The 15,453-nt window shown below is 43.4% G+C and overlaps 1 protein-coding gene across 1 annotated transcript in view; it reads right to left on the reverse strand.

The window, feature by feature from the left end:
• Positions 1–15,453, reverse strand: part of LOC114027954 (cadherin-16-like) — a 43,326-nt gene that overhangs the window by 18,068 nt on the left and 9,805 nt on the right. Inside the window, exons 6-12 of the mRNA XM_027842099.1 lie at positions 13,614–13,772; positions 12,522–12,718; positions 8,661–8,783; positions 7,567–7,717; positions 5,788–6,012; positions 3,659–3,735; positions 2,685–2,873 (exon numbers count right to left, since the gene is read on the reverse strand). Coding sequence (XP_027697900.1) covers positions 2,685–2,873; positions 3,659–3,735; positions 5,788–6,012; positions 7,567–7,717; positions 8,661–8,783; positions 12,522–12,718; positions 13,614–13,772 — 1,121 coding nt within the window. The remainder of the gene's footprint in view (positions 1–2,684; positions 2,874–3,658; positions 3,736–5,787; positions 6,013–7,566; positions 7,718–8,660; positions 8,784–12,521; positions 12,719–13,613; positions 13,773–15,453) is intronic.

Raw genomic sequence — 15,453 nt, forward strand, 5'->3', positions numbered from 1 at the left:
TTCTTTCTTTCTTTCTTTCTTTCTTTCTTTCTTTCTTTCTTTCTTTCTTTCTTTCTTTCTTTCTTTCTTTCTTTCTTTTCTTTCTTTCTTTCTTTCTTCCTTTCTTCCTTTCTTTCTTTCTTTTCCCCTACTTAAAGAACTCTAGAGGCCCATTATTAACTCCAAGATCAACTATAAAGTTCTCTGATTGGTATTTAAGATTCTTCATAATTTGGATACATTCTGCCTTTCCAGTTTCCTTTCTTTTCATTCCTTTCCACATACTCTACATAATTCTTTGCATGTTGGCTCCCTGGTTGGAATGTGAGTTCCTTGAGGATGGGGTCTGTTTTTTCCTTTCTTTTAATCCTGAGTACTTAGTGCAGTGCCTGGCGCATAGGAAGTGCTTAACAAATTTTTTTTTTGTTTTGCTTTGTTGTTGTTTTTTTTTTTGGGGGGGGAGTGTGAGGCAATCAGGATTAAGTGACTCGCCCAGGTCACACAGCTAGTTAAGTGTCAAGTGTCTGAGGCTGGATTTGAACTCAGGTCCTCCTGACTCCAAGGCTAGAGCTCCGTCTACTGCACCACCTAGCTGCCCTGCAAATGGTTCTTAATTGACTGATTTTTTCTTTTATCAGTGACTCAAATAAAGGCTAGATGGCATACTTCTCCTATTTGTGCATGACACCAGAATAGCGGAGAGAGCTAACATACTGGATTGACAGAGTGAGGGTCCAAAAAGGATGGATCTAATAAAATGAATTTCATAAGGATAAATGTAAAGTTTTATACTTAGATTAAAAAGAACAACATCATGAATCCATGATAGGGAAGGCATGGTTAGATAGCAGTTGTTCCAAAAAAAAGATCTGGGGTTTTAGTCTGCCATGTGAAGTGGTGGCCAAAAAAGGCTAATGGGACCTTGGGTTGTATTCCTCCCAGGAATAAGGTGGTGATAGACCCATTACCCTCTGCCCTCATCAGACTTCATCTAGAGTACTGTACTCAGTTCTGGGCATCACAGTTGAACTGAATAGCATTCAGAAGAGAAGCAAGATGGTGCAAGACCTTGACTCCATGGAATATGAGAACTGGTTGAAGGATTTCCATCCTAGAGAAAAGAAAACTCAAGGAGACACGATGATGGCTATCTTCAAGTAATTGAAAGGCTCTCATGTGGGAAGGTTAGACTTGCTCTGTTTGGCACTAGAGGGAATAATGAGGAACAATGGGTGGAAATTCCAAAGAGACAAATTTTAGCTTGTCGTCAAAAAAAAGTTCCTAACAATCAGAGCTGTCCAAAAGGGCAATGGGCTGCTCCAGGGGGTGGTGAGCTCTCTGTCCTTGGAGGTCTTCAAGTGGAGACTGGACATCCACTTAATGGATATTTTATAGTGGGGGAATCCTTTTGGGTATAATTGGTACCTAGGTGGCTGCTGAAATCCCTTCCAATTCTCAGATTCTGTTTCCTGAATGTCTCATCTATTCCTTCCCTCTGTCTGGGTGTTCTGTAGCATATTCCCATGACAATATGGCCTCTCTTTCTCCCTCTGTTGACTTTGATTAAAATGTCAGGAGACCCTAGTTTATAGCCTTGCTCCAGATCTTACTATAGCTGTGTGACCTTGGGCAAGATGATTCTCCTTCATGAACCTCAATTTCTTTGTCTAGAAAATGGACATAGTAGTACTTTTATCATCCATCTCCAAGATTGCTGTGAGAAAAGTACATAACAAATTTTATTTGGAGGCAATCGTGGTTAAGTGACTTGCCCAGAGTTACACAGCTAGTAGGTGTCTGAGGCTGGATTTGAACTCAGATCCTCCAGACTCCAGGGCCAGTGCTCTATCCAGTACACACAAAATCTTAAACCCCTAGAGAAGGGTAAGTATATATTATTATTATTTATTAGTAGTATATATCACATGAGTATAGAGTATTAGTAGTAGTAGTAGTATATATCACGTAAGCATATAGATATATTTGGGTATGCATTCATGTACTCATGTACCTGCTGCATACCTACTATGTTGTGTATTTATACACACACAGACAATGACTAACTAGATCTTCAATTCTTTCAGTGCTTTGTCTGACTTTGATTTCTGATTGAGCACACTCAGTCAGTCATTTAGTCAGTCAACAAGCATTGCTTAAGCACTTCCTCTGTACCAGTACTGTGTCAAGTACTTTGCGATCCCAGGAGCTCATGTCTAGTTAGGGAGACCACACCTAATAACTTAGACAGCATAGATGAAAGGTACTCTGAAAGGGGAAGGTATCAGTAGCCGGGGTAGGGGAGGTAGTGGAATGGACCAGGAAAGGTTTCCTGCAGGAGGTGAGATTTCAGCTGGGACTTAAAGGAAGCCAGGGAAGCTGGGAGGTGGAGATGAGGGGGGAGAGCATTCCTGGAATGGGGGACATCCCATTCATGGGACAGAGTGCAGCTCCCATATGGGTGACTGATGATCCCTCTGCCAAGTCCTGGGAGTATGTCCTTCCCTGGCCCCCCCCTCTCCCCCCCCCCCCCACTGTCCATTCCTGAATCCCTAGGATGGTTTCTAACCTGGGTCTTGAGCAGGAAAGTTCTCCCTGTGACTCCCACCCCAGATCTCTCTCAGTCCCAGGGACAGGGATTATAGCTGCCCTGGGAGAGAAGCTCCAATTACTCTGACCCAGCGAGCATCCCTCCTGAGACCCCTCACCTTCTGAAGTCGAATGTGTGCGTGACCACTCTGCGGGTCTGGGACTAGGACAAAGGTCCCATTGGGGTCTCCTTCCACAATGGAGAAGTCAATAAGAGTGTACTCTGGGTCCAGATCAGCATCTGTGGCCGTGACTGTGGCTACTTGGGTCCCTGGTTCTGTATCCTCGGAAAGGCTGACTGGTCCATACTGAGAGCAAGAGACAGACAGAGGGCTACAATGGAGAGAGCACCTGATCTAGTATCAGAGGTCCTGGGTTAGAATCCCTGCTCTGCTCTTTATTGTGACGGGAAAGTCATTTCTCATCTCTGGACCTCAGTTTCCTCATCTTTTTTTTTTTGTTTTTCTCTTTTTGGTGAGGCAATCAGGGTTAAGTGATTCACCCAGGGTCATACAGCTAGTAAGTGGCAAGTGTCTGAGGCCGCATTTGAACTCGGGTCTTCCTGACTCCAAGGCCAGAGCTCTATCCACAGTACTACCTAGCTGCTCCTCAGTTTCCTCATCTTGTAAAATGAGGGTGTTTGACTAGATCATCTCTAGGCTCCTTTCCAGCTATAAATCCTCTAATTAGCCCCAGGGAAGGGGATTTAGCACAATGGACAAAAGGAAAAGAAATAAGCATTTATTAAGTGCCTACTATGTTCTAAGCACTGTGCTAAGTACTTTATAAATATTTTCTCATTTGACCCTCACAACAACCCTGGGAGGGAGATGCTATTATTATTCCCATTTTACAGTTGAGGAAATTGAGGCAAACAGTGGTTTAAGTGACTTGTCCACAGTGACATAGCTAGGAAGTGTCTGAGGCTGGATTTGAACTCAGGTCTTCTTGACTCCAGTGCTCTATCCATAGTTGGGGATTTGATATCTTTCTCTCTGGGTCTCTGGTCCCTTTCACCCTCCTCCCACAGCACCCTCATGGCTACCCCACTCTCTTGTGGGTACAGGTGTGATTGTGCAGCATCTGTCTTTACCTGAGAGGCTGTGAACACAGGGGCATGGTCATTCACATCTAGGACCTTGATGGTGACTTCACAGGTGCTGCTCAGACCTAGAAGCCACAGAATTACAGAAAACACCTCTTGTCACACCCATACCTGAGCAGAGGTCCCCATTACGAGATGCTGGACACATCATCATTAATTTTCTGCTTGAAGCCCTCCAGTTATGGAGAGCTCACTACTTCCTTAGGCAGCCCCTTTCTTCCTTTGGACATTTCTGTTAGGAAGTTTTCCTTTCTGATGAGCTGAAATCCACTTCTGCAGCCCACTGCTCCTCATTCTACCCTTTGGGCTGGGGCTGGTGGGAGGGAGCATAACAGATGGTTCTTCAAATGCTCCAGGACAGTGATTGTGTCTCCCCTAAGTTTTTTCTTCTCCAGGTTAAGTATCCCCAGGCTCTTCAGCAAATCCATCTATGACACGACTTTGGGGCACCCTCACCTAGAGGCAGCTAGATGGAGCAGCAGATAGAGCCTTGGGCCTAAAGTGAGGAAGATCTGACTTCAAATTCAGCCTCAGACACTTACCAGCTATGTGACCCTGGGCAAGTCACTTAACTTTTGGTTGTCTCAGTTTCCTCAACTGAAAAATGGGGATAATAATAGTACTTACCTCCCAGGGGTGTTGTGAGGATCAAATGAGATAATATTTGCAAAGCACATAGTGCAGTGCCTGGCACGTAGTAGGTGCTTAATAAATACTTGTTTGCCCCCCCCTTCCCTAATGGTTAATAATAGCTAACATTTATATGGTGTTTTAAGGTTACAAAGCACTTTACAAATATTATTATCTCATTTGATTCTCAAAACAACCCTGTAGATGCTATTATTATCCCATTTTACAGATGCAGAAACTGAGGCATATAACAGTTAAGTGACTTTTCCAAGATCATACAAAGAGGATCTGAGGCTGAATTTGAACTGTGGCTCCAGGTCTAGCTTTTTCTTCACTGTATCACCTAGCTGCCCTCCTCTCTATCCACTCCACTCAGAAAGCATGGAAAAGGAGGTGTTTGGGAAAGTCCAGGTCACATCTTCCAGGGGGTCCTTCCAGGGCTGGGGAGGATGACCTTTATCCCTAAGAAGGAAATAGCAGACGAAAGGACAGACATAACATGGTTGCATCCCACTGGACTGAAGCATCTGAGTAGGGGGAGTACCCTCCCTGTAGCCATCTAAGGGGTCAGATCCCAGTGGGTGGCCCAGATCAGTCAGTCAATGAGCAGAGACAACATGCAGATATCTGTGTCCATACAAGGTTCAGGCAGTATAAATGGGAGACAGTCTGAGAGGAAAGGTGCCAGCACTAAGGGAGCCCAGGAAAGACCTCCTGGGGAAGGTGGAATTTGAGCTGAGTCCTGAAGGGAGACAGGATGGGGACATGAAAGGGAAAGCAATCCAAGCACAGAGAAATCCAGTGCTGAAAAGGCATTGAGAATGGGAGATGGGGTGTCTTGTTGGAGAAACAGCAAGGAAGCCAGTGTTGCTGGACAGCTCAGTGTGTGGAGGGGAGTGAGGTGGAAGAACCATAGGCAGGGGCTAAGTTAGAAAGAGCTTTCAGAGCCAAACAGAGCATTTTCTGTTGGATCCTGGAGGTAATAGGGAGCCACTGGAGCTGATTGAGCAGGGGTGGCATGGTCAGATCTGGGCTTTACGAAAAACACTTTGGCAGCTGAATGGAGGATGGATTGGTTGGGGAGAGACTGTAAGTCACTTAAACACTCAGAAGTCTATTGCAACAGTGCAGGTGAGAATGTGTATTAGTATGGTGAGAGGTAAGATCTGGATAAGTGAAGTGAATGAGGAGGAGAAGTCAAGGAAGACATCAAGGCTGGTGATTGGGAGGCTAGTAGTGTTCTCAATAGTAATAGGAAAGTTGGTTAGAGGCATGGTTTAGGGAGAAAGATGATGAATTCTGTTTTGGGCAGAGATCTTCTAAAGTAGATCTTTGAGGTCACATGTGACCCTCTAGGTCCTCAAGTGCGGCCCTTTGACCGAATCTAGTCTGTTTGGATTCGGTCAAAGGGCCGCACTTGAGGACCTAGAGGGCCACAGGTAGCCTCAAGGCTTCAGGTTCCCCACCACTGTAATCTAGACAATTACCCCCTTCTCCTCCAGCCAGGTCAGCAGCGAGCACCAGTAGCTGGTAGAGCTCTCCTGCCCTGAGTGAGGTATCTTGTACCATGACTGCCCCTGTGTCATGGTCCACAGTGAAGGAGAACCCCTCAGATCCAGCAGGTTCCTGGCTCAGTAGCTTGTAAACCACATGGGCGTTAGGAGAGGTGGGGTCATCAGCATCTGTGGCCTGAAGCCTGGTCACCTCCATACCTATACATGAGAGAAATGGCAGCTGTCACTAGGGGTGCACAGTATGACCACAACATGATCCTAGCCTGACTATTGTCCAACTATAGGATGGTTATGATTGGATCCTAACCAGATCTTAGCTCAACCATGGTCTGTCCATGATTCACTCGGTTTGACCACAATCTGACCGTAACCTAGCCATGACTTGACTACGGCCTGTGACTGGCCACTCCAGAAACAAGGGTCTGGTATGTAGCATCTTCCCCACTTTCACTCACAATTCCCTGCAAGAGCCCCATTAAATAATTCAATATGGCAAACATTTATTAAGTGCTCATTATGTCCAAGGTACCTTGCTAGAACTTGGACATACAAAAAGCCCACACCCTCAGGTAGCTTCCATTTTCCTAGAGGGATGCATTGCTTGCACAGATGCATTAATGCAAGGTTGGGAGGTCATCTGCTCCCTCCCTCTGATTATGCTCAACCACTCCAAACCAGTGCGTCTAGACCTGGAGAAGGATAAGCTGCCCTTTGCCACTCTTTATTCCTGCTCTTCATTTCCCAGAACCGAAGCCAAAGACATTCTCTTTCTGCCCACCCATCTTCTCCTCCCATCCTTTTTTCCTTAATGTGGTTTTGGATAGCTTGCATTTCTTCTTTTGAAAATTGCCAAACTATTCTTATCCTTTGACCTTTTATCTATCACGGATTGTTGCTATATATTTATTTTGTGTATATATAAATATGTGTATATTTCTTATGTATGTTCTTTATATATTTGTATATATTCCCTATATATCTTGGCTATCAGGCCATTATCAGAGAAATTAGCTGCAAAAACTTTTAAAAATCTTTATCCTCTAAGTCTAATTGCGCTTGGATTTTGCTTATGCAAAAGCTTTTCAATTTTATGTCACGGAAACTGCCCATTTTATCTTTCTTGATTGTCTCTCCTCCTTGTTTAGTTAAGCATCCTCTTCCTACCCATTGCTGTGGAAATGGTCTTCCTCCCTGTTTCTCTCATTTGTTTATGATATGACCTCTCACGTTTAGATCCTGTACCCATCTGGAGCTTATTGCGTTATTCGGCTGGTGAGGAGTTGATCTCACACCTCATTTCTGCCAGGTCATCCTGGCCTTCTCAGCAGTTTTCATCAAATATGGGAGTCCTGATTCCAGTAACTAGAGCCCTTGTGTTTATAGGACACCATGCTACTATGTTTGATTGCTTCTGGGGCATGCAATGGAGCACGTCCCATTGATCAACCTTCTGATATTTTTTTTAAACCAGGAACACAGTTTTGATGGTTACTGCTTTATAGTACAGTTGGAGATAGCTGAGGAAACTGAGGCCTGGAGTGGTCAAGTGACTTGTCCAAGGTCATATAGTGATTCAGTGGCTGAGCTGGGTCTTTGCTCTAGGTCTTCTGACTTCCAAAGTAGTTTTCTGTCTACTATACCCCTAGCATGAGTGGTTTGGGTACGTTCTGCCCAAAGGTCATTCCCTACTCTGCCTCATCTGGATCTGCCCCTTTTCCTTTTTTCCAAACCAATCCCAGAATTTCAGCTTACCTGAGGGACTGAGCTCAAGGACCTCAGAGGGCGAATCAGCAGGAAGGCAGTTAGGGGGATTGTCATTCTCATCCGTCACAAAGACTGTTAGCACCAGTGGGTCACTGTAGGCCAGGCCCTCCACGTTCCTGGCCCACACGGAGAGCAGGTACTGTAAAGAGTGAATCATAAGGTGAAGATAGGGAAAGAAAGATGTAGAGGCTATGCTTGTGAGGAGGCATAGTTCTGTGTGTGTGTGTGTGTGTGTGTGTGTGTTTATATATGTGTATACATACATACATATATATGTATACACACACACACACACACACACTGACACACATAGCTATGCTCGTTCACAGGGATAGCCTCTGCATCTTCCTTTTAGACACACACACACACACACACACATACATATATATACAACACACACTTCCTTTCACATATATACATGTATATATATATACACATATATGCATGTATGCAAAATATACACTTCCTTGCATATATGCATATATATATACATAAGAAATAGATAGGAATATATATTCATATATGCAAGCATATACATAATAGATAGATAGGTAGATAGGTAGATAGGTAGATAGATAGATAGATGTCTTCAGCTGAAATCATGAAAGCAAGAAGGCCCTGAGACTACATCTACTGTAGCCATTGAGAGGGATGCCCAGAAGCATGATCTGAATGGTCCCCCCACCCTCCCCAGTCTAAGAGCCTTGGCTCTTTGATAGCCCATGATGTACCCCACTGCACCCCCTGAATCCCCTCAAAATAAAAGGTGACCTTGATGGTGAAAATGATACTCATCAAATTAGCGTAGCCAGAGGTTAAGCAATATAGTAGTATGTCACAAGCCCCAACACCACCAAGTCCCCTCAACACACACATAAATATGCATATACACATATGTACATATACATAATATACACACATGTACATATACATAATATACACATATGTACATATACATAATATACACATATGTACATATACATAATATACACATATGTACATATACATAATATACACATAAACATCTATCTATATCTATATCCATATTCCAACTTCCCCCCAGCAACCTCCAGACTCTTCACCTTATCTTGCATCTCCCGGTCCAGTTCCTGAGTCATGCAGATGTTTCCTTCTTCGTTCACTTTAAAGGGTCCTGGGGGCTGGCTCTCCAGGTGATATTCCACACCCCCACCACTCCAGTGCACCTGGGTAGGGTGATGGTTGGAGACAGGATGAGGGAACAACCCAGGAAAAGGGGCTGGGCAGAGGCTTTTACCAAGAGCCTAATAGGGGCCAGCCCTCAGTCTTCATCATAAACTCAGATTCATTAACCCCAATATGCAGAATCCTGGGTCAGAAATCTTTCCTTTCTTGAAATGAATGAGGTGATTGGAGGGCTAGCTAAGCCCACCACCTTCTGAAGAGAATGGAGCTTACTCGCCCTCTCCATACCCTCCTTCCTGGGCAGGAAGCAGCGTGAACCATGAGTCGGGAGACCTGGGTTTGATTCTTGACTCTGCTCTGAGCTAAGGCCCTGGGTGACCTCAGGTGAATCTCAGAACTTTATGTTATTAAGAGGTTTACTAGTTAAGCTTGTGGTCATTTGGGCAGGGGATGCCTCTTTCACAGGAGGGGGACAGAGAAGTCTTATCAGTGCCCACAGGATTCCTTCTCTAGCTCTTTTTACTGATCTTAGAGAATTCCCTGGGCCCATTTCAGCCGCTTGGGACCATTATTAGACTTTCTAGTCTTGTCTCATACTGTTCCCTGTGAAGAGCCCTAGAATCCAGTCACACTAGACTGTTTTCTGCCCCAGCGCAAACTGGACTTCCTCAGCCCTCTGCCCCTCCTTCCCCTAAGTTTGCAATGTCTTTGCCCCTCTTAGACACTGAAATCCTGAAGCTTTATTGTTCAGTCATGTTCAATTCTTTGTGACCCCATTTGGGGTTTTTTGGCAAAGATACTGGAGTAGTTTGTCATTTCCTTCTCCAGCTCAGATGAGGAAACTGAGGCAAACAGGCTTAAGGGATTTGTCCAGTGTCACACAGGTAGTAAGTGTCTGAGGCCAGATTTGAACTCAGGAAAATGAGTCTTCTTGATTCCAAGTTGCCCCTGAGCTTCCTGAAACCCTGTTTATCCTTAAAAGCCTGGCACTTATGCTGCCTCATCCAGGAAGCCTTCCCTGATCCCCTTGATTGATAATAGCTTTTCTACTTGATTTCACACCTCACTTTATTTTATACCTCTCTGTTGTACAGACCTTATAGTATTAATGTTGGGTGTTACAGTTGTCTGATCCCCTAGAAGATTTAAACTCTATGGAGGGAAAGGTTGTATTTCATTTAAACTTTATATCTACCCTAGCTCCTTAAACACTACTCTGTATAGATTAGACACTTTATAAATATTAGCTTAATTGAATTAAATGGAGACAGTATGGTGGAGTGGAAAGAACATTGAATCTGGAGTCAGAGGACCTGAATTCAAGCCTCAGTCTTCCTATTTACCTAACCTTTGTGACCTTGACCATGTTACTTGTCCACTGAAGGCCTCAGTTTCTTCATTTGTAAAATTAAAGGTCTGGATTAGAAGTTCTCTAAAGTCCTTTCCATTTCTAAAGCTATGGATGCTTCAGGGGGACTGAGTCACCATCTTGTCTCCACCTTCATTTTACATATATTGATAAAGAGACTAAAGCTCAGAAAAAGGAAGAGAGTTACCCAAGGCCATGGGGCTAGGGAGAACTGAGACCCAGGCCTCCTGACTCTTCCTGTCATCCTGTCAGACTGTCTCAGTCCCTGGCTGCAGTTAAAGACCCAGAGATCTGGCAATTGTACATAGCCTTGGCCAAGGTCAGGTCTTGGCTAGGTCCCAGTCTTTACAGCCCTTGACCAGTTCCTACCAATGAGGATTGGAAATCTGGGATGGGGTAGGTGGAAAGAGGGTCCTAGGGAGGCCTGTGGGTGGATCCCAGAATAACTGCTTCCATCTGAGGCAGCTAGGTGGCTCACTGGATAGAGCACTGTAGTTCAGAGTCAGAAAGACTTGAGTTCAAATTCAGCCTTGGACACTTACTAGCTGTGGACTCTGGGCAAATCACTTAATCTCTCTTTGCCTCAGTTTCTTCAACTGTAAAATGGGGATTATAACAGCAATTTCCTCCCAGGGTTGTTATGATGATTAAATGAAATAATATTTGTAAAGTATTTATCACAGTGGCTGGCACGCAGTAGGCATTATATAAATGTGTATTCCCTTCCCTTCTCCCTACTAAATTAAGCTGGCCTTCATCTGTGTCACTAGTGTGGTTCTGAGGGAAGGGGCAGTTTGGGGGCATGGGAGAAGGAGAGGAGATGGTGCCTCTTGGTCCATGTGACTCACGTCTCAAACTATGTGGCCACAGAATAGAGAGCTCTATTTTCTCCCCTTCCTAGGCCCCCATACAGTCTGTGTTATGGTCGAGTGGGCTATTTTAAGTTACCCACTGGTCCAGGGCATTCCAGGGGATTCCCTGATGGTGCTAAGGGAGCATGGTTGGTGCGGGGGAGGGGAAAGAGCTTAGTTAGGCTCCTCTGGACTCTTGTCTGGAAGCTAAGACTCTCTGAAAGGCATTCCTGTCTGTGGGGCGTGAATCCCTAGCTATGGTGTTGAGTTTTCCCACCTTGAGGGAGCCAGCAGGGGCTAAAGGCTATGCAGGGAAGCTCAGAGGTAGAAGGAAAGATTGGGACCCCTCAGGTTCCTGGCTTCTTGCTTCCTACTCAGGACCCTCCAATGGATGTAGCCAAGTAAGGAAGGTAAAGACCCTCTACTGAGATTATAAAATCCCTGAGAATAGAAATTGTATTTTTCCCAAAGTCTGAGACCTTTACTGTATACATGTTAACTCATCCACCCTTGTGGGGTGTAAGAGGGGATGTTTGGTGGTAATGAAAATGATAATGGCTGAATTCATCATAGACCCTAGACCCATAGAGATAACAAAGAACTATAGAGTCACAGAACCATTGACCTTGGGTAAAATAGTCAAGTTGCAGAATCATAGAACTACCATCAACATATAAAACCATAGGCTTCTTGGACTATGTAACTATAGCCCCATGGAACTGTGAACTTGCAGTCTCAGAATCATAAGGCAATTTGGAGCAACCTAAACTTCTGGAACCATATATACCCTCAGAAATACAGACCCCTCACACCACAAAACTATAGACTCATGGCAGTGTAGGACACCAGAATGGGAAAGTCCATTAATGATCACCTAGCACAATTCCCTCATTCTTCAAATGAGGAAACTGAAAACCAGAGAGAAGTGATTGGTAGCTAGGTGGTTAAGTGGAAAGAGCTTGGGACAGATGCTTACCAGCTGCGTGGTTAAGTCACTTAAACTCTCTGTGCTTCGATTTCCTCATCTGTAAAATGGGGATGGTTATAGCACTTCCTTCTCAGGGTTATTAGGAGGAATGGTGTTAAACTCACAAAAAAACTGGGTCAGGCTTGTGGGTCACATATTGACTTAGTTTTAAAATGTAATGTTATCTACATTTTATTGTATTTTTATTTTGTTAAATATTTTCCAATGATATTTTTGGGATTTACTCAGGAATGCTACATGTTTGGCACCTCTGGTTATGAGAATCAAATGAGTTAACGTATGTAATAAGCTTTGCAAATCTTAAAGCACTATATAAATTTTAGCTGTTGTTGTTGCTTTTGTTGTTAGCCTAAGGTCATTCTGGTAGATGATGACCTGGGATTGGTAAATGGCAGAGCCTGGACTAAAACTCAGGTCTCCTGATTTTCATTTCATGACTCCTTCTCTTCCATCAAACAATCTCCACAAAAGTGCTTGTTGCTTCTTATATGGATTCTATATAAATAATTTAAAAGTAATCCCTCCTGGGTTGCCATTTCTTGGTCTCTGCATGGGTTATGCTCTTACTCACATGGGTGAAGGAACTGGGGCACAAGTTCTGGAGATTTTCTGCCAGATGGATAGAGTCATGAGGCAACCAAGTATTGGCTACCACAGCAATGTTCACAGTGGCCATGGTTCGGTGGCCTGAGGCCTGGTCTCCAAGGTCTTTTACCTGCACCAGCAACTGGTAGTGGCTCACAGTAGTAGGATCAAGCCCAGAGCTTCCTACAAGGTACAGAGGAAGGATTAATTATATGTAGGTAGGAGTAGAGGCAAGTCTACTAGATATTCACAACCTCTGTCTAGAGTCTAGTATCAGGACAGAATAGAATGTACAATCTCATTGGATAGGAATTGTGGTATGGAGGAATCAGAGGTATTAGAAAATAGCTATATGAGCTATAAGCTCTTTGGGTAAATGCAGATGGATAGATGGATGGATGGGTAGATGGATAGATAGATGCCTGCAAGGATGAGTAGATAAATGCATGGATGGATGAATGAACGGATGAGTATATAAGTGTAGATGGGAGCAATCGGAAGCTATTTGGTCTAAGACAGGGGTTGGACTTGAAGCCTAAGAGAGAGGATTAACTTCCTCAGAGATATGGACATTAGAAAGATTTGTCTCCTGAATGGTACAAATCTGGACTCTAGGATTGTAGCATTATAGGATAGTAGATTTAGCGCAGGAAGGGTCCTCAGAGGCCATTTAGTTCAAACTCCCATTTTATAGATTAGGAAAATGAGGCCCAATGAGGCTAAATGTCACACAAGCAGTAGCTTCTTCTTGTTTATGGGATTGCCACCTGGGAAAGCATCTGTGCCTTGATGACTCTTAATGTCTGAATCACTGACTTATGAAATTATTGTTGTTTGTAGTTCACTATGAGGAGAAGGATGAGAGATGAGGGGGAGTTATGTCTCCCAGGATCAAAGTTTAGAAAGAGGCCCCTTTATTGCTACTATCCATGGACTTGGGGCCCCTTCTCTGAGAGCCATGAAGTTCAGAAGTTTGGCTCTTATCTTTTGACATCCTCCCCCAAGACCCTCATCTCACTAAGGGCCATAGAAATCACTTAGACCCCAGGAGTGGTTAGGGGACATGGGATCTACTTACCCTTCTCAGTAAGGGCAAGGCCTCCTGTCCTGGCCTCTAGTTGGAACATGTCCAGGGAAGGCTGGGCTGGAGTCTGACTCAGGATGTGGTAACGCAGATCTGAGTTGGCTGTGCCTGGCTCATCCCCATCTATGGCACTGAGGTAAAAGAAGGGTATGTCTGGCCAGAAGGGAGGGAGAGAGAATAGGATGATGGTGGAATGATTGCTTTCAGAAGGACCATGACATTTCAGTTTCCTTCCTGATTTCTTTTCTCTTAACATTCATCTCAAATTTCTCCATATCCTTTTTTTTCCAGGCATTATGGATCATGTACTTAGAGCTAAAAAAGGGCATTTGAAACCAGCTAGTTCAACTCCTTCATTTTATAGAAGAAACTTAGACTCAAATATGGAAGGTGAGTTGATTAAGGTTACACAACTAGTAAGCAGAAGAGTCAGAATTGAAACCCAGGGCTGCTGACTGCAAATCCAATGTTCTTTCCATTATATCATAAACCAGAGGTAGTGGTATAGACCTGGAGTCATGAAGAACTGAGTTCAAATCCAGCCTCAGACACTTACTAGCTATGTGACCCAAGTCAAGACATTCAATTTGTCTCAGTCTCTGTTTCATTATCTGTAAAATGGGGGCGGTAATGGCACCTACCTAATGGGATTGCTCTAAGGGTCAAATGAAACAAAATTTGTAAAGTTCTTTGCAAACCTTAAAGCACTGTATAAATGCTAGCTATCATCATAATGGTCCTGATTATCCATGAGAACCACTCACACCATCCTACTTTATTTACTCAACCCCAACACACACATACTTCCCAGCCTATTGACCCAACTCTGATAATCATCAATATTTCAAAGTTTGTGTGATATCATCAATTGGAGTGATTATTACACTGGTACAGATTTTAAATCCTTTACATTTTGGTAGACGGTCTTCAAGAGTTCCTGAGGCTTTCTGATAACTGAACCTTTGCAAAGTAAGACTGGTCATTGGTCACTAGCCATTGTCAGGGCCATATTTGCAGTAGAAGCTTACTACGTGGGGAGGCACAAGAAGACTTTTATGAATGGATACAAAGTAAAGTAAGAAGAACCAGGAAGACAATATACACAGTGGCTCCAATGATGTAAATGGAAAGAACAACGGCAATTAAAAGGCATGCCATATTAATGTAAATGATCATGATTGGCTTGCAAGGACTATGAGAATGCACCTTCCTCTCTTCTCTGAAGAGATGGGAGACTATGGGAATGGAATACAACATATACTGTCAGGCTTCTTGAACACATTGGTTGATTTTGTTAAATGGCTTTTCTCCCTTTTTCTTTTCTATTCTTTGTTATAAGAGATGGTTCTCTAGAGTGATGAGGAAGAGTTATATTTTATATTAAATTTTTTATTTCTATTTTCAGTTCCAAATTCTCTCCTTCCTTCAACACTTGCCCCACCCACTGAGAAGGCAAGAAATATGATATACATTATACATATGAAGTCACACAAGACATTTCCACATTAGCCACATTGCAAAAAAAAAGGAAGAAAAATTTAAAAAAATATGCTTTAATGCGTATTAGAATCCATCAGTTCTTTCTCTGGAGGTAGATAACATTTTCCATCACTGTTGTGCACTATTGTATTGATCAGAGTAGCTACGTCTTTCACAGTTGATTGTCATCACAATATTGTTATTACTATAAACAATGTTCTCTTAGTTCTGTTTATTCCACTTTGTATCTGTTCGTATAAGTCTCCCCAGGTTTTTTGGAAACCATCCCCAGGCAAGGCTATTTTTAAAAAATGGTGATGTAAAAACAAAAGATAGAATTTTTTAAAGACAGAGA

Source organism: Vombatus ursinus, unplaced genomic scaffold (assembly GCF_900497805.2).
Source record: "Vombatus ursinus unplaced genomic scaffold, bare-nosed wombat genome assembly UNPS02014864.1, whole genome shotgun sequence".
Classification (NCBI taxonomy): domain Eukaryota; kingdom Metazoa; phylum Chordata; class Mammalia; order Diprotodontia; family Vombatidae; genus Vombatus; species Vombatus ursinus.